Source organism: Simochromis diagramma, unplaced genomic scaffold (assembly GCF_900408965.1).
Source record: "Simochromis diagramma unplaced genomic scaffold, fSimDia1.1 OVJJ01000483.1, whole genome shotgun sequence".
Taxonomy (NCBI): domain Eukaryota; kingdom Metazoa; phylum Chordata; class Actinopteri; order Cichliformes; family Cichlidae; genus Simochromis; species Simochromis diagramma.
Window position 1 is genome coordinate 5,300,616 of NW_024386835.1, and position 21,915 is coordinate 5,322,530.

Consider the following 21,915-nt stretch of genomic DNA (forward strand, 5'->3'; position numbering starts at 1 on the left):
AAAAACAGCTTAACAGTTCAACAAAACTCAAGTTTATTTTCTCTTTAAAAAAAGAAGTCAAATTTAGATCCTCGTAAAGTTTTAATTGTCAACAAATGGTTAATAAAACAACTATGAAAGATACGTGGACTTGCATGCCCGCACACCCTTTCTATAGAGTGAAGTTCCACAGAATATTATTTACCTGAGGGCAAGACTTCCTTGGAAATGACACGGCCTCGTGATCAGGGAGGGCTTTAAAAAGCGTTCAACCAGTCAAACGGGTACAATACACCTCTTCTACACTCAGAGACGCAACGCTCAGCAGCAAACAAGCAAGTAAGTATTTCAAATGATTCTTAGATGATTTTGTTACTGAGCATCTGTTAAAGAAAAGCTGAATTTCTTCACATTTCAGTTTTACATTTGTGAATATTTTATATTGTGTCTATTTTCCCCCTCCATTCACCTATTTTGTGTTTTTTCTGTATCGCAGAAAAAGCAGCCTTCCACGCATTGCTTATTCTGCATATCTGATACGAGCATGGTCACCGCCGAGGAGCTCGAGTGCTGCGTGTGCTGCTACGAGTATTCACGCAGCAACAGGATACCGCGGGTCCTCCACTGCAACCACACCTTCTGCGCCCCTTGTCTGGAGAGAATGTCCAAGCTGGAGGGTGCCATCTACACCGTCTCCTGCCCTCTCTGTCGTTGGATTACCTGCACCAGAGCCAGCTTGACTTTGCCAGGGGCTCTGTGGGTCAACACAGAAATCTGGGACCAGATTTCCACGGAGCGAAATCAGAATGAGAACCGTTCAATGGAGGATTTAAAAGACCCAAAGTCGCTACTCATCGAGCACTCACTGTAAGTATAAGCTTCAGAACTGCGGTCCAGTTCCTCTGGGGTTTTTTTGGGGTTTTTTTTTGAGAGAAGTTGTAGTCTGTATCTTACCTAGAAATCTCAATAAATAAAATTTCTCCTCTTTCCTTTTAGACCCGTTTCACAGCATTCACGTTTGAAGTCCACACTCCTGAGGGTTTTCAGCTGCATGCCTCTGCAGAGCAGACACTAAGTGATTAACAGCAGGATTTGTACCTCTTACATGTTGTTTAATCGTAGACTGAAGTGTGCAAGACCGTAAAGTTTGCATGATCTGAGCTCCACGTAATGGACCTGCACACAGGGCTTCAGTGAGAGTTTGCGTCTTGTGAAGAGTGAAGGCCTGAAAGTCTTCCGTGCGACTTGACTTTGTGTGAACTTGACTGTGATTTGGAAGGCACTGAATCTGCCTCCATTTAAAGTTGTGACTGTGAACCTTTTTGTTGTTTTATATCAGCAACAGCAAATGTACTAATGAAAAAATAAATCAGATCAGCACTGTTTATCTGAACAACGAAGATGATTTAAAGCATGATTTAATAATATGATTTATTTTATAATGAAACTTTTTTGTCACTTTGCCTGTTTTATACATTTGTAAGAAAACTGTGTCATGTTTGTTAATTTCTTTTCTATTATAAGAATCACAAAAATGAAGGGTTTTAACTAAATACAGTGAAATGCAAACTGTCTACTATGTATATAAACAGCTGTCTGTGATACAAACATGTTAATGAACATCATCTGTGAATAAAGTGTTTGGAACTGAAGGAGCACATGTTCAGTTTTCAAATATGGGAACTGTTTAATAAATGTTCAAAAGTATCCAGTGCTCATTGTTTTCTTTGAGTCTCTACTGTACTCTGATGTGTTTATTGACACCAAGAGCCAGCTATCTCTGCACATATGTTACTATATTTCAAAATCGTATAAAAACCTTAAATCATTAACCCTTTATTGACTGGCCCTTCAAATTTACCTGTAAAATGGGCCCGCGGGTGGGCCCATGGTCAATAAAGGGTTAACCATCGTAAAAATGTATCACCCTTCTATGCTGTATTCTTTTACACATGTACAGGTCACACTGCTTGTGAGCTTCCTGCTAAAATTAAAGCTCTCATCTCCCCTATTGTCTCCGATCATGTCAGTTCCTTACTAATAACCAGAGATGGGCAGTAACGCGTTACTTGTAACAAACGTAGCAAACCTCCGCCTACCCCTCTCCTGCTTTACAGGTGAAAATAGAGCATATAATTAAATTTTTGCTTGATGCATAAAGTTAAAAGATTAAAACTGATAAAGCAAGTTTTAGCCCAAGAATTAGGCTGAAAGATCTATAGCTTTAGCACCTATTCAGGTTGTAAATCGTGTTTTTAAAAAGTAACTAAGTAATTAATTACTTTTGAAATTAAGTAATCTGTAAAGTAATGGGATTACTCTTTGGGGAAGTAATTAGTTACTGATTACTTTTTTCAAGTAACTTGACCAACACTGCTAATAACAATCCAGACCTGATAAGACTTACACATGGGGAAAGAATTTACTGATCATTTTACCATTTTTTCAAGTTACTATGAATTTCTCCTCAGTAGTTTCAGTTTAGGAGGAATTTAGATACATGTAGGTAGTTAAATTCATGAATATGGCGGCGCGCACAGACGCAGCGGCTCACTGCTTCTCACGTTCGATGTTTTGTTTTTTACTTTTTCTACGCGTGGATGTGTGTGTTTTTTTATTATTATATATCGAGTAGAGTCCACTTACAGTCGTCAGGACCTTCTGAGTTTGGTATTACGCTGTGCAAGGAGCATTACGTCGGACTACCACCATTTTCACAGGATTCCGGAGGACATAATAAGAGCTCCAGGTTGACTGTGAAGTGCAGACTCGTCTACATACCTCGGGAGTTTACTGTTGTCGTGGTAACGGCCGTGTATGTACCACCCGATGCTAATGCTAACTCGGCCATGGAGGAGCTGCGCAAGACAATAAGTAATCAGCAGAACTCCCATCCAAACGCAGTGCACATTATAGCTGGGGACTTCAACCATGCTGATTTAAGGTCAGTATTCCCCAGATTTGAACAGCATATTAAATGTGCAGCGAGGGGGAAAAACACACTAGATAAAGCCTACAGCCTACATCCAAAAAGGCTACAGAGCAACACCTCTACCACATCTAGGTTTGTCAGACCACATGTCCATGCTGTTGATCCCTGCATACACTCCCGTTAGGAGAAGAGCCCCCCCAGTCACAAAAACTGTGAAAACCTGGCCAGAAGGTGCATCACATCAGCTGCAGGACTGTTTTGAAACACGGACTGGAGCGTGTTTGAACATCAGGACCTTGAGAGCACACAACATCAGTGCTCTCATATATTAACTTCTGTGTCAACAGTGTCACTGTGGACAAACGTCTCCAGGTGTATTCCAACCAGAAACCCGGGATGACTAAAGAGGTCCAGGTCCTGCTGAAGCAACATGACGCCGCTTTTAGATCCGGTGATGGTATGCAGTACAGTGCAGCCAGCTCTGAGCTGAAAAGAGGCATCAGAGAGGCCAAGGCAGCGTACAAGAGAAGGATCAAAGACCACTTCAGCAACAACAACTCACGACAGTTATAGCAGGGAGTTCAGCACTTAACCAACTACAAACCTTGCAGTACCATGTTGACTGAGGATAACGCGGCGCTTGTGGAGGAGCTGAACCACCTCTTCGCGTACTTTGAGGTGACGGGACCAGAGGCAGCAGCGTCAAAAACATCGAACAGCAGCAGCAGCCCAAGCCTCATAGTGCAGGAATATGAGGTGAGGCACACACTGAAGGCAGTGAACCCCAGGAAGGCCGCCGGACCAGATGGGGTAACCGCAAGGGTCCTAAAAGAGTGTGCAGACCAGCTGGCTGGGGTCTTCACTAAGATCTTCAACACTTCACTGTCCCAGTCCTGCATCCCTGCTGTGCCTAAAGTCAGCCACAATTGTCCCACTGCCAAAGCGTACTAACATTAGCAGCCTCAACGACTACCGACCAGTTGCTCTAACACCTGTTATAATGAAGTGCTTCGAGAAACTGGTCCGACATCACATCATGTCCTGCCTGCCACCCACACTCGACCCGCTCCAGTTCACATACAGAGCTAACAGATCAACTGAAGATGCCATTGCTACAACGCTCCACACCACCATCTCTCACTTGGAAGTGCAGGGCCGTTACGCCAGGCTGCTCTTTGTTGACTTTAGCTCTGCTTTCAATACGATACTCCCGGACAGACAAATAGTTAAACTGCTGGAAATCGGACTTCCTTCTACCACCTGCCGCTGGATCAGAGACTTCCTCTCAAACCGTGCACAGAGAGTTAGAGTGGGCCTCATCTTTCCTCAGCCCTCAGCCTCAACACTGGCTCTCCACAAGGCTGTGTACTGAGTCCCCTACTGTACACACATGACTGTGTTAGTACCCACCCAGACAACGCAGTCATCAAGTTTGCAGATGATACCACCGTGGTGGGGCTCATCTCTGGGGGAGATGAGACGGCGTACAGAGCTGAAGTTCAGAGGCTGTCAGATTGGTGTGCAGATAACAACCTGGACCTCAATACCACCAAGACAAAAGAACTGGTAGTTGACTTCAGAAGGAGGAAGTCTGAGCTGCAGCCTGTCAGCATCAACGGGGAGTGCTTTAAAAGGGTCTCCAGTTTCAAGTTCCTGGGTGTGCACATAGACACAGACCTCCAATGGCGCTCTAACACTTCTGCGGTTTTAATGAAGGCCCAACAGCATCTCCACTTTCTGAGAATCCTCAGAAGAATGGACCTGAAGAAGGAGCTGCTGACCGTCTTCTACCGCTGCTCCATTGAAAGTGTGCTGACATATTGCATCAGTGTGTGGTTCTCCAGCTGCACCACAGCACACAGAAAGGCACTCCAGAGGGTCATCAATATGACCCAAAAAAATCATTGGACATAGACTTCCCTCCTTGAAGGACCTGTACAGCACTCACTGTCTCAAGAGGGCACGCAGCATCCTACGGGACGGTACACACCCAGGACACTGGGTGTTTAAGCTGCTGCCGTCTGGCAGGAGGTTCAGGCTGCTGAGGTTCCGAACAAATAGACTCAAGGACGGCTTTTACAACAGGGCAACAGCCCTAATCAATGCAAACAGCTGACCTGATTGGCTACCTCCCTGGACTTTTTTGGGGGGGGAGGTAACAACAGTAAAAACAATAACAATAATAATATTTATATTTATAACAAGGTGCAATAATGACTAATGTGCAATACAAATATACTTATTCTTTTTTTATTACTAAGTTAATATAGGGTGTTGTGTTGTGTCATATTATATGTAGTGCTGACATAGGACAGTTTTCCCATTTCATTGTACTATGTATGACTGCGCAATGACAATAAAGAGTTATCTTAAGGAAAAAAAAAAAAAAAAAGGGAATGAATGAGGAAACGAGTCGCTGTGAATTCGAGGTTATTTTATTGGAAAACAATGAAATTGGATTACTTAGCTGAAACCTTTGTCCCTGAATTAGATCTAACAGCCTCTTTACTATACTATGTTAGGATTAAACACAGACGTTACAACACAAAACTGATGCAAACAAGGGGAAAGGAATTACTTTGGGGGGAAAAAAAAAAAAAAAGCCGATAATCCAAAGAAACCAAAGATTCACCTCCTTTAAAAATTCAAAAACACAGTGACTGCTGTTCTCCAAACTTTAGTATAGAAAACCTTTCTGAGACGAAGTAAGCCGTACATGTAAAGGACAGCTGCACCTCTGTCTTGACTGTTGGGCGAGACATAGCAGTATAAAGATCTCTCTTTGAGACACGGGATAATTCATGAGAACGCTAAACTGAGACAGTTTGCATACATTTAATCAGTCAGTCCTTGTGTAGCACAGTGTGCAAGTTAGTTACAACTTCCTAGCAAGCATTTTCAGAGCGTCACAGGGAGAAAAGGAAAATCTCCTTTGTTATGGAGAGGCATGGGAATTTGGGGTGAAATTTGTGTGTTTCATCTTTTTTTTCCCCCCCCTTCCCCAGCCCATGTGAGGTTTTTTTTTTAAAAATATTTATTTCAAGGACATTTGATTTCCCCGCTCTTACAATTTAAAAACAGTTTTTCACATCATTTCTCAGACTGGGCATCCCACTCTGAATTTCATAAATACATTCAGCACTCAGTTATTGTAGGTTTTTTTTGTTGTTGTTTTTAAAGAGACTCTATTGCATAAGGACAATCAATCCTGGCTAAAAAACACTGTCACTACATTAACAGACTATCACATGTGCACTTAAATTAACACGTATCCATCAGTTTTCACCGTATCTCTTCTTTTAATCCACATCTTCGTGGACCTCGCTCTTCCTACCTCGCACAGACATTAAAACTTAATTTAATAAACAGAAGACATATATGAGTAAACAAACATAAGTAAGGTACAGTCATTATTATGTCACTAAAAACACAGGGCCTCAGTGGATTAGTGTGAAAACTTTATAATAAGGTTCACAGGAAGGAACAAGAGAAAAAAAAAAACTAAAATAAAACTAAAAACTGTCAGCTTCATCAGTCTGGCAAGTCAGCGTCTTGAAGCTCCTCAAGTTTCGTTGCAGCTTGTGACAGGAGGAAAATCTCTCTTCACAGATAACCTCGAGATAAAACAGCTGTAAAATATGTTTCAACAACACCATATTAATACATCAGGATGCAATGGGGATAAAATGTGGACCATAAACAATTTAAAAGGGAAAAAAAGATAAATAATACAGAGGATCATTTCAATAACACTAAAAGTCCGTAAGAGCATATAAATGTGCTAGAGGTGAAACGCTGTCTTGTAGTTCAAAGCAGCAAACAATAAGTGACCAACAGTTACTCTACAGTTTAAAATGTCCCTTTGTGATATCATATGGGGAAGTGACCCCCCCCCAATTCTTTGTGCGAGATTTCCTACAAATATGGATACTGCGCGAGGCGCCTAGGGCTTAGCTGGTAGGCACTGTAAACCTCGGTTCGGGGCGTCACACTAACATAAGGAGAACCAGTGGCGAACTGATGCTGGTAGGCTGCAGGGAGGCCGTGCAGCAGGCTGCTCACCGAGTCCTTGCGACTGGCCGAGTCTCTCCTGGAGGAGGATGAGGTGTACGTTGCTGCATAAGCGGAGGGGGAGTGTCCGTGGGTGCTGTGACCACGGCCCAGCAGCTGCTCCGTGGCCTGAGAGGCTGAGGAGAGGGCAGTAGAGGCCGGGTAGGTATATAGGCTGGGGGGGGGCGGCAGCAGCGGCCGAGCCGGACGCCAGGGCTGCCACCTCGGGGAAGCTGTAGTGAGAGGCTGAGACGGCCTGGTGGAACGTCTGCTGGCGACGTAACGAGGAGTCGCTGTGGGAGAGCCCCGAACGCTCCTGAGATGAAGAAACTACTGTGTGAACCTTTGAAAATAAATACATACACTCAATCAGACGCTGGGTACAACATGCAAGAAGATTATAGTCTGCATCTACATCTTTGGTATCGTCAGTTTTTGTGCCAAATGGGGAGGAACAAACAAACAAAACCCCACTTGTTTTTCCCCTCCCTTTTTTTGTGTTATATAACTGCCAGATAACAGATGAAGATGCGCGCTTGAATGTTACCTACACCGCAGACAGCTTTGGGCTTATTAAAAGGGCTGCAATTATTCATTGAGTAACTCAATTATAAAAAAAGCGTTACCGTAACTGCCACAACTGTCAAACCACCTACTGAACTTGCTCCAACATGAAGAAAAGCAAACTCTGGATTTGCTCCCATCTACCGCACTTTGTTTTGCACAGTGAAAAATCTTAACAGCTACAGAAGTTAAAATAAACGCATGCGTGTGCAGATGACCTGTTAACATAGTCTGAGTGGGTGGGTCTAAAGGGGGGCATAGGGTGCCCTAGTGCACATTTGACTTTACTAATATTATTTTTAAGATTTACGTTAATATAAAATCTAATACATGCACAAAACACACATAAAAACACATTAAATCTACCTCAGGAGATAGAATACTGTCACAACCCTTTTGCTCTCTTCTAATGTAAGAAAGCCTTCCAAGAAGCCTGAAAACAAGATTAACTTGGCATGTAAATACAATGAACAAAACAAAAAATATATATAATCTATCCACTATGTATTATTTTTATTTTTAAAATTGTTACAATTTCTAAAATTAATTGTTAATTTAATATTTTTTATTTACAAAAGTAATTCTGATTACTCAATTGATGGAATAATTCAATTACTAAAAAAAAAAACAAAAAACAAAAAACAGCTGCAGCCCTAATTGTGTTGTAAAAATAACAGCCGGAGCCTTAAGAGGAAAAAAACGAGGGGAAACTCCTGGTGCTTGACATAATGTGCATATAAAGCAAAACTAATGCTAAAATTAGATACTTTTAGATGTTTAGCTGTCCAATCGCTGCATATGGTACAAATGCAAACCTCACTGAAAAAGTTTCAATACACGTTTCCCCCAGCAGAGGGCAGTAAATACACATAGGCCTTTAATAACAGGATATTAAGAATCCTTGGGAAAAAATGTTTTATACCTTTGCTGGTAAAAGGTGCTAATGTCATAACTTATGACAGCGCCTGACCTTTTCACTCAATCACATGATGACATGGTGCACTCTGATGTAGCTTACCTATAACCTTTACTCTCCTCATATTGCTACAATCAAAATAAGGGCCCAGCCTCCTGTAGTTGATTAGTTGCGTGGTTATGGACAAGGATTCTCACAAAACAATGTCCCATTAACACACATTAATTACTTAATGTAAAACCAACAAGATAAAACAAGCCTCACCTGGCTGAGGTTTAAAGGGTGCGACTGGCTTGGCACCAGTCCATGGCGCTCCACACTTTCCCCTGAACTGCACGGCTGTCTGTTAGAGGATCTCTTGGGCTTGATGTAATTCACTGAGAATTCAAAGCAGTAAGACATACTTAACACCTGGAGGCGTCTTAAAAATGCATCCACCTTTGTGCTTAACGACAATAAATGTCCTTAAGACCCTCCAGGGGTTAATTATGCAGCTTTCACACTTCAGTTAAATACACTGCTAAAACTACAGCAGCACACGGGTGACTCACCAGTCTCCAAGCGTCCTCGGGACTCTGCTCCTCTCTCAGATGCCTGTGTTTTGACTGAAGGCGCCACTACTGCCAGAGACTTGGCCTGGCGAGATGACATAGTGCTTGCTGGGTTAAGAGTGCGTGGAAGGGGAGTCAGGGGGCTGGCGGTAGAGGAGTCCGAGTCGTGTACGGTCACACAGCTGATAACGTTGGTGCGCTGGCTCAGTTCAAGACTGTGGAGGAAGTAAGTGTAATTTCCCGGGTCATATCAGGCAAACGAGTACGTCAACAGCTTTCATTCTACATGAATTGAGTCCCGGTGCTGTCTATGAGCTCAAAGAAGCCTTGCTTTGCATTTCTCTCATTTACCTCGACATTCTGAAATTTCAACTTAGGAATGAAAGTGATCTGAGAAAGAAACACCACACCACTGTTCAGTGCAGAAGAGCATCCTGTTCTCACCTAGCAGGGTGGAACTTATGCTCATCCTCCGTGTCTGTGTCACTGTGAATCGTAATGATGCTGACCGCTGGGCTCGGCGTGTCCGAGATCACGATCGGCTGTGACAAGGCTGCGCTGGAGCTGGGTGGAGTCACGCCACTACTGACCACTGATGCAGTAGACACACCCCTATGGGAAAGAAAAACACCACCACCACCAACCAGTGACTGTGTGTTCAACCCATCAGCTGCGGTACCACAAAGAAGACTTTAAATAAAAATTTAAAAATAAAGCCATTTTCTTTGCTTCTAGTTTCAACTAGTTTTTACTCCCATAAGAAGGCTTTTTGTCTGAGTGGCAACACGTATCGTTTAGCAGAATACAGCAGTGGATGCTGTGCCCTCAGTGCAGGTATAAAAAGTGTCCTGTCACTGTTTGCAAGCGAAAGAACCAGTGTGGCAACCGTCACAGGCCCTTTAGCCATCTCTCCCTCGGTATGGTAGCTTAAACCCCAATGAGGACTCTTAAAATTAAACTGGAAGAAGAGCAGAGCTGTACCAACCTGTTCCTGTTCTCTCCACGTCTGGCTTTCACCTTCTTCCTCTCCTGCTGAGTCTTGGTAATGCTCCTATAAGGTCAAAGGTCAGACTAGTTTAGCCTTCATATTTGCCATTTTACTTCACCTTTCAATGCAGTATTTCTCATGTAGTATGAAATTAACCAGTTCTAGTGTTGCTACTCAACTAAACAAAACCCCCAAAAGATTTGTAGCATCTTATTAACTTATCTGAAATGAGTTAATTGGAGGCCAAAGTGTTTGCGTATGAAATAACAATAACATAGCATTTCAGATACTAGTTATGAAAAGCGATAAAAAGTTATTTAACATTTAAACGATTTCATTATTTTTATTCTAATTTAACCTGAAAGAAATAACATTGAAAATGATTCAGCTTTAAATTTGAGAAGCCCATCAGTCTACATGCATCTTTAACAGTTGTTGGTTGACCCACCGCCAGCTGTGTCCCTGCTGCGTGGCAGCATCTGAGGGAATCGTTTCCACAGGTGATTCGGTGACATTTGACTGATGGGCAGAGCCGTGGATGGCCACGCCTGGGACCTGCTGCCATGATGATGGTATGAGGATCTGCTGGGTACCAGTGGGCCAGGCCTGCTGAGAAAAAACAAACAGGAAAAAAAAAAAAAAAAAACACAACAACCAACACTTGAGTACATGTAATATGGAAGACAAATTGTGTATGGATGAAAACAAATTATCTGATTGTTGGAATGGGCCAGACAAACTGAGCCATGCGGACATATAAATTCCAAAGACTGAATACAAAGAGGCAAGCCAATGGCCAATCTCTTCTACAGGCAAAAGCGCAAAGCTAGATAAGCGAGCAACCTTTCCCAAGCCATTCCTTAATTATAACATTGCCCTGCAACAAATCCACAAGATGATAATCATGCAAAGCACAAACAATGAAGCACTGTAAAATGTCAGATCAGGTATAAAGACAAGTAGACAGAACCATGGTGCCTGTTAAAGAAGAAACACTAAGAGATTAGTTGAGTTCCCTGCTGCTAAACAGTCTGCTGATGATATGTCTTGGGAAAAGGCATGCCACATGTTCTTGGCTGAAACAAAAACCAAACAAACACAAAAAAGAAAAATGTGTCGGAGTCAGACAGGCTGTCAGGACAGTTTAGAAGACTTTGTTGCTGCAGCCCCCTCTGCTGAAACCAAGGAAGGACATGACAAGAGAAGCTGCAAGCAAAGCGCAGACCAACTCAGCAACACATGCGCTCCATGCCCTCAGCAGACCTATGGGGAAAGACTGGGGAATGAAACTGTGTGAATGGTGTGGGGCAAGCATGTCCTTATGAGTAAAAACGCAGTGTAAATTTGGTCAATTTTGCACTGTGGAGGGGGTTTATAAAATAAAGTAGTAATATAAAATGTGATGCCAGAACACACAAAAACGTTTGATTTTCCTATAAAAATTTGCATCAAACGACCATAATTATGAAAGGTGACAAATCCACATGTGAAGAGGAACGATGCTGAAATACGATGTGTAAAACAAAGATGGGCCCCTTACAACGCGTGGCAGAGAGGGAGCTGAACATTTGCAAACAAAACAAAAAAAAGAAAAGAAAAGAAAAAAAGGAGAGCAGGGCAGGAGAGAGATGGCATTGTTAGTGGTAGAGGGAGTGTGCATGTCTTTCTTCGGGTATGTCATCGTTGCTTTACCAGCACTGTGGCTGTGTGTTCCAGGAGGGTAGGCCGACCCACCCCAGTGCCCAGCCCAAGGGGCAGAGAATACTGCGGGGCTAGGCCTGCTGGGGGTGGGTGCAGGGTGGCCACCATCAGGGGTGTGCAGGAACCCTGGAGGAGGGAGGGGCAGTGTTAAGTCATGACGAAAAGTAGCGCCCTTCAAGACTGATACAGATTTTTCTCTTTTTTAAAATAAAAACAGGCAGAGCAGATACACCCAGCTGCACAAGAGATGCACACTGGCACCGCTGGCCATCTGGAGACCCGGCCTCTGCAGAGTGCAGCAATTATTCCTCAATTTAGCAAACAGCAATTAACCAGCTTTTGGAGCCAGATGAGTCTCACTACACATGTGGCCTTTCTCCCACATAAAAAGACTGGGAATAAGAGGCCTGGCCAAAAGTGGTGATCCAGTCAGCTCTTAAAGCAAATACACAGTCAACAGAAAAAGAAAAACAAACAGAATACAGTAAAGCCCAGGCCCTCGACTTATTTCAACACTCGCATTTAAGTAGCTAACATCTTATGCCCTAAATTCCTTTGAAGAACCTGAGCTGCCTTCCTCCTGGCAGTAAGACCAACAAAAGCAGGGAGAATTTTTAGATGCACTCAATATATCCACAAAGGAGCAAAACAAGGCATCAGTGCTCCACAAACTGGTGCAAGTAACAGCGGGATGTTTCCAGATTTTTTACAGTAACCCCTGAGCTGAAATTATTGAATGACAGATTATTCAGAAAAAAAGAAAGAAAAAAAGGTGTATTTATGTACGTTTAAGTTACATCAGATAATAAAGAAAACTCAAATACACCAGACCCCAGTTACAACTTAACCTCATCTCTTCTTCCAGGAAATGTGAATATAACCTCCATCTATGTTCAGTGTTGGACCCATTCAGAATGCACAGCTGTCACTCGAATGGTCACAATAAAGACTGAATCCATTCACGGCACAGAAGCATAGAATTACAAATAAAACGGTGAAAAGTGAACAAATCAGTCAAAGCCGCGGCACTTCTTTCTGCCTGCCCGTGTGTGCACTCCCACTCTCTTGCCAAGTGTGTTGCACGTCTAAAAGCGGAAAAGTTCTCAGGTAAAGGTTGCAAACAGTCACAAACAACGCTTTTTTTTTTTCTTTTTTTTTTTTTTTTTTTTAAACAGTCATAACATCACCCACTGTAAATCCACAATCAAACTCACCCAAAAATAACTAGGGAACAGAAAAGGTTAAAAAAAAAAAACAAGATGCTGTGTCTCTTGATAGAAAATTCATAAATTAAAAAAAACAACAACACAAAACTCAAGAATTCCTTCAAACGCTGCACCTTCCAAACTCTTACCTGTGTCAGCATACTTGGCTGTATCTGCAAGGACTGAGTAGACTGGTTCTGAGGTACTATCGGTACAGAGTTCTCCACCCTCACAGGGAAACTGGAACTCTTACTGGATGACTGCAGCCCTAGAAAACAAACGATGACAAACATCTCAATTATTAAAGGATTAAAAGGATCTACCATCTACTACAACATCTACAAATATTGTAGTAGATGGTAAAAAAAACAAAAACAAGACTTTGTGTCAGGCTTTCTGTACCAACAAACCAGCACAGAGGATTCATACCTTTAATACTGAAATCAAAGTGAATGTTTGTAATCAACTTTATGACTTACCTTGGATAGTGGAGGGTGGACAGACGATGAGTGTCTGCTGGAAGGGTTCCGTCTGGCTACACAGCCCAGCAGGACGCGTTGGGATCGGGACACTCTGTTGAGTCAGCCCGGGAATGTTGATGGTTGCCTGCTGGTACAAAGCTGGCTGGTAGTTCAGCAAAGGCACCGCACCCGCTGCAGAAGGCACCTGTTAAAACAACAAAGCCCATTAATACCAGCAAAGACTACAGGTTGACAGAAGAGTAAAAATTTAGCATCATACCTGGTTATGCTGGTTTAGTTGGCTACTGAAGGTCACGGTGAGGTTGCCCGCTGCAGCACTGGGGACTGCATTGGTCGAGTAGAGGGATTTGCTGCTTTCATAGGAGCTCCGGCGCTTGCAGATCTCCATATTCTGGAAGCACGACTTCACACTGAAGAGGAATTAATACCATTGCATCAGCAAATGCATTTAAATAGACCAATAACTCTTCATCCTGCTACACACACTTACTGGGAGCTATGGGGATAGTCCATGAGGTGGCTCATCGTGACAAAGGGGTGACCCAGAGTTTTTGTAGGTGTGATCCTTTTGTCAGCATCCAGACGAAGCATTCGCTTCAGGAGGTCTATAAACTCTCTCCTGTCAGCTTTCTCAGCCAACATGTCAGTTCCCTCCAAGTGAGAGGAAAGGTTGACCTGGTACGTTAATGATAAGAAGGAAAGGAAAAAAAGGAAAAACCTGGTCAGGCAATCACTACATGCCATATTTAAAGCCATTTCCTGGGTTATGCACTTATTTGGATATACCTGCATCATGTCATCCAGACAGTTAAAGATGTACTTTCTAGCCTCCTTAGATTTGATGCCCATCTCCATTTCATGTTCTGACGGGGTCTAAAAAAAGAAGCACAATATCCATTTATGTTTCATAACACTACCATTTACAAACATTAAATCAGTTGAATGGGGACAACCAAAATGAAGGAACCAAATCAAAACGAGCATCAAGTCTCTTTACAGCTTATTCAAGAAGATACTCGTAATATTAACCTTAAGCCTCCAGAGCGGGTAGCTAGAGTCAGGGCCTCGATTGAAGAAGCGGCTAGTCTTTGTGCCGGCACTCAGAAGATACTCAGCAGGTAGGCCTTGAGTCTGGGAAATGTAACGGATCTGGACACAGAAGAAAATATTCAGATTAAGCAATCACTGCAGAACTGCGATGTTTCAAGTACTGTGTAGTTAAGAGTACTATAACTGACTTATTAAATACGTATACCTGGATTTAGAGCGGCATGGCATTTTGGTTAATAGGTCAATTATAATTTGCCAAAAACACTCAATCTGATGTGAGAAAAACTAAATACCATTCTCTTACAAAGCAGGGTGGTGGCACATTCATGTAGTCTTGCTTACTTGAAGCAAAATGTGACCTTTATTCAAAGGAAGACTTGCCTAGTCTTTCTTTGAGCACTGTTTTTGCTAACTTGTAAGTCCTTGGGACCATTAACATGACTGACCTGGTCATACTCAGAGGCTCCAGGGTACAAAGGCCAACCCAGAAACAGCTCAGCAATCACACACCCTAGAGACCACATGTCAATGGCCTCACAGAAGGGCAGCCCCAAAATGATCTCTGGAGCTCTAAACAAGAAAGATGAGATTTATACATTAATGTGGGGACAGAACTGGGCTACACAACTGAGTCACATTAACACAACTCTTACGCATAACACTGCAAACTAAAAGGCACTTAAACGCTCCACTTGCCTGTAGTAACGAGACTGTAAGTAGGTTGAGCACACTGCTTTGGACACATGACTTGCAGAGCCGAAGTCGATGACCTTCACCCTGTAGGGCTGTCTAATGGGGTCCACCAACATGATGTTTTCAGGCTTCAAGTCTGCATGAATTAAACCCAGGCTCTTCAGTTTCATTAGTGCTGTAGCCACCTAAAGACATGAGCACATGAGAGTTAGTCTGGGTGAAAAAAAGAGGAATCAACTTTTTTTCTCCATTCACAGTTTGCCAACCTGCTGCAAAATGGGGCGGATGTGCCGTAGGGGAAGTGGGCTGAACTTGCTCTGCTTGAGAAAGTCGTACAAGTTCTGTTCAAGCATCTCAAAAACCAAGCAGGTGTGACCCTTGTGTTGGAAGCATTCGTACGAACGCACAAAGTTGTACTCATCTGCGTTCTCTGCACTCAGCCGGTTCAGAATGCCCACCTATTAGGAAAGGAAAAAAAAACAAAACAACCAAATATGATGAGAAAGACAAACGCTAGTACACCCCTATGAAGGGAATGCAAGTGTAGTGAACAGCAATTTGTGTATGTAGCGTAAACTTTTAGAAGAAACTGGTACATCAAACAAAATCCTGTTTACTTACCTCAATTTGGCCCTGCCGAGCATATGAAGGGTGGTTTTTCAGAATTTTGATTGCTACAATCTCATTGGTTCCCCTCTTCCAGCACTTAGCCACTTGTCCAAATGTGCCCCTCCCCAGGAACTCCAGCACTTCATAGCCGCTGGACACGGAGCAGAGGATCTCATGCTGCACAAGCTGATAATCCCCTTCACCATTGGAGCTGCTGCTCTTGGTGGTTGGAGCAGAGTGAGGTATGGACTGGCCTGTGCCCCCGCCTCCACCGCCGCCTGTACGCGTGGAGTAAGTTGCCGCAGGAGCTGAGAGCTCTTCTAATATCTGGACGCTTCCACATCCGCTTCCGCTACCGTCGCTGGCCGCCTCCATCTTTCTCTTCTGCCCATGCCTGTGCCCCCTAGTTTCAGAGGACGTCTCGTGAGCATAAGAGGAGGATGTAGCCTGCTCAGTGACGCGTCGACTGGATCCACGAGGAAGACTGCCGGTGCTATCAGCTGCTCGCACCACCACTTGACCCCTGGAGCCGGGCGCTGTAGGGGGGAAGACCAGAGATGGCGCAAATGGTGGCACAGCCATGGCTGGGGTGAATGTGTATGCGGACTGGCCCGCTATGGATCCGTAAGCCTCAGTGGTGGACACGTCCCAAACGTTGCTTTCCACCTTGAGCTTCTTGACGCGGCAAAAGGCACTGGAGGAGATTGACGGAGGGGAGAACACCTGCAGCTGCTGGGAACTCATAGCTGTAAAGAAATTGAAGAGTGTTAGCCACATGGCCTACCAAACAAAACAAAACAACCCAAACAAATACAGTTGTGTATCTTAGAATAACTGTGATACATTATTGTACTGTGTACATTTCTCCAGCCAAACCTCATTTCTTTATATTTTGGTACCAAAATGGAAATAGATGCAGTAACTTAATGAAGCATGTACAAACATAAATAGAAATAAAGCATATAAAACAAAAAGAAGTCAGTCAGTATTTGAAAGGACCGCATTTATTCCTCAGCACAGCCTGAACTCTTAGCCAAGCTTCTTGCCATTTTAAGTAGCCTTCAGGGATAGTTCTCCAGGCATCTTGAAGGACATTCAAAGTTGTTCTTTGGATGTTCACTACCCTTTGTTTTGGTCTGTCAATACGACTTCTTGAGTTACCACATTCACAAGTCAGGAAAAAATTTACCTCTGACCTTAACCTTGAAGTCAATGTCACCAAGATTCAAACTCGTCTGAGATTTTCAGTAAACTCACCTATGGCATGAATTTAAAATCCTACACTGCCATGTTCTCGAGTCATCACATTCACAAACTTGTGTCTATGCTGTCTAGCAGCATTATGACAATGTCCCATCATCCTTTTATGGCTGGAAAAAGCCAATTTTCAAGGGAGAACTCTGAAAGACATTCAGCAAGCCTGTAGAACTATTGCTTAACAAAAAAAACAAACAAAGAAAAACAAAACACCAAAACCCACAAAGAAATGAGAGCTGCCTCAAGACTTTTGCACAGTTCTGTTTTGTTGCAAGTTTATTAGGTGCAGTGAGATAGAAGTGCATCAGGCTGCATATTAAATATAAGTCGACACCTCACAGTTTGATCAAATTCAACCCATAACTGTATGCCTGCATATTAAGCAATTTCAGGAAGTATGCCTGATGAATGAAAACTGCATGAAACACTTATTTAGCTTTACAACTAGGCAGGATCTTGCGCAAGGGGTAGCTGCATTTCCAAATCCATGCATACCTATTGAGGCATGAGGGGCACCCATGATTAAAATCATATTCTTTTGGAAAGTGGTAAATCATCAAACAAAAACAAAGGGCGGGGGGTGTCTAATGGGTTTTTGAGATTCCAAGTGAATTGAACAATAAGACTTCTGTAATGCCAGTTTGAATCACATGGTGGTGTAGTGAGTCAATATGGAGTCCAGACTGCAAGAGCCGAGTGTGGAAAGAAGAGGAAATGTAGCTCAAGAGGCAAATGTGAAAGGATGTGTATTGGAGCTAACAATACAGCAATCAGTTCCTTAAGCACCCAGAAAGAGTCATTCCCCTTATAAAGAAAGGGAATTTAGAAAGAAAAAACAAAAATAGTAAACATCTGAGTGGTACAGGTGGTGGCAGCAATGAAAACTTTTGGTTTTTAACTCTCCCACTTTAACCTTCTGTACGCCACAACTTTGTTCTTCTTCTTGGTTGGGTGACGGACAGCACAAATAAGAGTAGCTTACAGACCGGTTGTACCATATACTTTGGACACAGGGTTGCGACAACTGCGCAGACCCTCACGCTTACTGCCTGATGATGACATTTACTGGAATGCTAGTGGATTCATGGATATGTTAAGTGTAATGCAATCTTAATAATGTTTGTTATTAATTTGCTATAATGCCAAATGTGTGGCATAAAGAAAATACCCATGCAAGTGTAGGCAGCAGCTCTTGCTACTTCTGTGCAAATACAGTTGGCAGTAGCCCAAAAAACCACATGACTGAACAGTGGGAAAACAAACGCCAGAGAAAGGCCCCAGCTACAAGACTCCGAGGATGCACGTGCAAACAACCTGAGAACGCTATGCAAAAGATTTTACAGATGCACAATAAAATTTAGCATTATATCTAATACACTTACAGAAGTTACTAAAATAAAATATACATGTGCTGTACTTTGTACTATTCTCAATGTGGTCAGACTAAACTTTTGATGTTTTTGTGACTGGAATATCTACACAGCAGTCCTTAAATTATGTCACTGGCATGATCACGTGACAGTTTAAAAATAATAAAATAAAGTTTAAAAAAGAAAATTATATCGGATATAAAAGTAAAAAAAAAAAAAAAAATTCTGAACAGTTGGGAAAATTTGTGTTACAGCATCCAGAACATATGAAAAACAACTTATATTTGATGTTTTGCAAAAAAACAACAAAAACAAAGCAAGCTAACAAACAAAAAAAACAAACTGTCATTCTGGGAATGGAGCCAGAAGTGCTCAGCTGCATGTCCAGTAAGAGGTGAAGAGGGTAGTCAGGATCCATTCAATAACCACAGCCATTTACGTGACCTGTTCCAGCTGATTGAAGAATCCGGAAAGTATGTTGACCGAAACTGGATTCAGACAGCAACAGCAATGATGAATTGCTTCAGCAAGTAATATAGATGGATTTTGCAGCTGCCAGTTCAATATTCAGGCCACAGAAATACTATCCTGGAGTAAAGGGTCCGTAATCATACAACTTTTCCATCCCTCTATATTTCTTCCTGCAGCTCAGGTTAATGTCACCATCGACTCGAAACATCCTGAAGTCTGATACCATCCGACAGTGGTCCAGGAAGTACGAGTGTGTCACTTTGTTGCTGCAATGCTCCACGAAGCACATCAAGCTCCAATCACTGTCTTAATCAGTTATGACAAGCGATCGCTAGAACAACGACCGCTCTGAAACACCCATTGTTTCCTCAGTAGCTCCTCCAAGATTACAGGCCTCGCTTCTGCCAGTAGAACTGTCACCACAATGAGCTGATGGAAGACTTCCCAATAACTAAAATATGATGCACAAAAAACCCCACTAACAAGTGGTAAAACGCACCTGGTAAAAGTCATGTTGAAGCAGGGGGTGGGAACTTGTCTGATAAAGTAATTAAAATTGGGGGATCTGCTGCTACTCACCAGAAATAAAAATAAAAACAAAAATCTTAAGTGAAAAAACAACAACAAACCAGTGATTTTAAAAGAGGAGAGAGAGAGAAAAAGCCCTATAACAAATCTACTGCACCACTTAGGGCAAATACTGTTATTAATATGGGGACAACTACATTAAAACTTTCTGGTAAAACACTGCGCCCTAGTGGTGAAACCTTTAGTTAAATTTAGCAAATTCTGATTTTCATTTACTTTTAAGGGAATAAGCCAAAAAAATAAAAATTCTATTTTTTTTCCATTTTTTAAATTTATGAATGGACCTGTAAAAGCAGTAGCAATGGCCAAATGTATATTCTGAGTGGCCCAATTTTTAAAATTGACCTATTTGTATACATTAGAGCCATTCCACATAATAAAATAACTTTTTAATTTCTTTTATCTTTTATTTGTAAGTTGTATCTTATATAATTTATTTCAGTCTGTTACTGTTCTTATTTTCTTGGAGCAACGGTAACCACATAATTTCCTCAGGGATTAATAAGGTATTTTGATTTAAGTTATTCTGTTCAATTAAAAACTTTCCATAAAAATTATTTATTTTATAGAAGAAACATTATTATAAAGATTTAAGCCTAAATTATCCGATAAAATAGCTTCAGATCTGCTTTTAAATAATGTCCACGATCTACTTCTTAGTGGAGAGGGGGAAAAAAGTGAACACGCTTGTGTTAATTTAAGTTTATATAGTCATGCGTGTTGCTCATCTAACTGTAGGCAACTTGAGAGTGAATTTCACTGTAAATAACTGCGAGCTGTGTGTGTGTGTTTCTGTGCAAGTCAGTAAGCTGGTTTAGGTAAACCGACAAAAGAAACGAAACAGCAAGCAAGCATAGTGACAACATTAAAGGACGGACGTGCTTACGGAAAAGTTTCATAACGGCGTTAACAGGCAGAGACAACACTGAGAACATGACAAACACACCACCCTGCAGTAGTGATCTGTTCTTTGATATCAGAAGTGTTTGTCGGTTAAATTAAGCTACTGGTCTTGCAAACGAAAACCTGTATTTAACACAAACCTATTGTCAGGCTCTTACACAGACCCACTTCTACTGCAATCTCGATTAATAACCTGCACGACTCGTCCCCGTGTTCTGAAGCTAGTTTTCAATGCTGCATTTACCTCCTAAAAAATCTGACTGACCCCTCACTCGTTTTTCAGTCGACCCTTTGTTACAACAAAAAACCCTCGAACTGCCCTGCTAAGGGTGGAGATCTTCGACGGATCGGCTCAACCAAATTCTTTAGCTACAGTTTACCATTCACGACTGAAGTTTATAGACAACTGCTGTGTTCAAGCCACTGATGACACATCTCCATATCGCTACTAAAAAAACTAAAATCCTTCATATTTCTGGTAGTTGTTTTTCCTGCTAAAGTAAGAGACTTAAGATCAAATCAACAAGGCAACGATACTTAACTCGCTAATGCTAACATGCTAACGCAGCCACTTTTTTTTTTACAATATGGTGCTTAAAAAACATCTCATTCAAGCAAGCGGGGTCAAATCATTCTCAAGGTGCCCAGAACAGATGGTGAATGTAGAGTGACTTGGAACATACCGGATTTGATGTTAGGACAGCTTGGAAACACAGGCTTCGTCCGAGGTTTAAATCCCACTGCAGTCTGCTGCCAATCCGATTAGCTTCCGCTAGTTAACCTTAAATGCTAGCTAGGCCTGCATTGTGTCTTCAGTCAATGGTGAGCCCGACAGCGAGAGAAGGCCTTACAGCGCAGAACCCCCAGAGGGGAAAAGTTCTCATGGTATCAATAAATGAATTCATCTAATCTTAAAATTTATACAGCAGTTAGTTATAACATGATTTATCCTTCTCTAAAATCGACTGCCTTGAAGCAGCGAAAACCACTTTTCACCGGAACTAACCACGTCCTTATACAGCCGCGAATCCGACGTCATTTCCGCGCATTACCGTAATTAGCAGGAATTCTTCATATTTTATCATTAATGATATATATATATATTTGTTAAACAATATGAATGAATAAAAAACATGTACAGACAACAACGTACCCAACGCTGTTATGATCTCTCTATTGTCAAAAATATAATCAGCCATATTTGGAATCATGTTACACAGCAAGTGAAACAAGAGGGGAAAAAAGACACGTTACGGTAAAAAAAAAAGAAAGAAAAAAGACATTGCCGTGACGTAACCAGAATATACCAGTAATTTTCCAGCTGTTGTGCTAAACTTTGTTAAACGAAAATTAAAGTTTGATCCGTTTTGGTGTTAGTAAAAATGATGATGACGATAATACTGATAACAACAACAATAATAGCAGTGGTAGTAACAGGGCAAAGAGTGTTATGGGCACATGACAGGGCCTAAACCAGCTAGAGTAGAGCAGGGGTGTCAAACATAGGGCTTTGGGCCAAAATTCCCCTGGCAAACACTCCAACCCAGACCACAGGACAGGTTTGGAAAATGTGAAGGTAGGAATAAACATTGACTTATAACTTTAC

General features: G+C 42.1%; 1 protein-coding gene across 1 annotated transcript; it reads right to left on the bottom strand.

Moving 5' to 3' along the window:
- Window positions 1–5,330: 5,330 nt before the first annotated feature.
- Window positions 5,331–21,317, bottom strand: LOC120731764 (homeodomain-interacting protein kinase 1-like). Its single transcript, XM_040028978.1, is given in 19 exon segments — window positions 5,331–7,147; window positions 7,149–7,304; window positions 8,706–8,818; window positions 8,993–9,207; window positions 9,437–9,604; window positions 9,978–10,043; window positions 10,429–10,589; window positions 11,673–11,807; window positions 13,036–13,154; window positions 13,366–13,552; window positions 13,628–13,778; window positions 13,859–14,043; window positions 14,155–14,241; window positions 14,398–14,517; window positions 14,865–14,988; window positions 15,115–15,296; window positions 15,378–15,569; window positions 15,733–16,466; window positions 20,993–21,317. Coding segments are annotated over 18 exon segments (3,414 nt in total). The 5' UTR covers window positions 16,465–16,466; window positions 20,993–21,317; the 3' UTR covers window positions 5,331–6,826.
- Window positions 21,318–21,915: the final 598 nt, after the last annotated feature.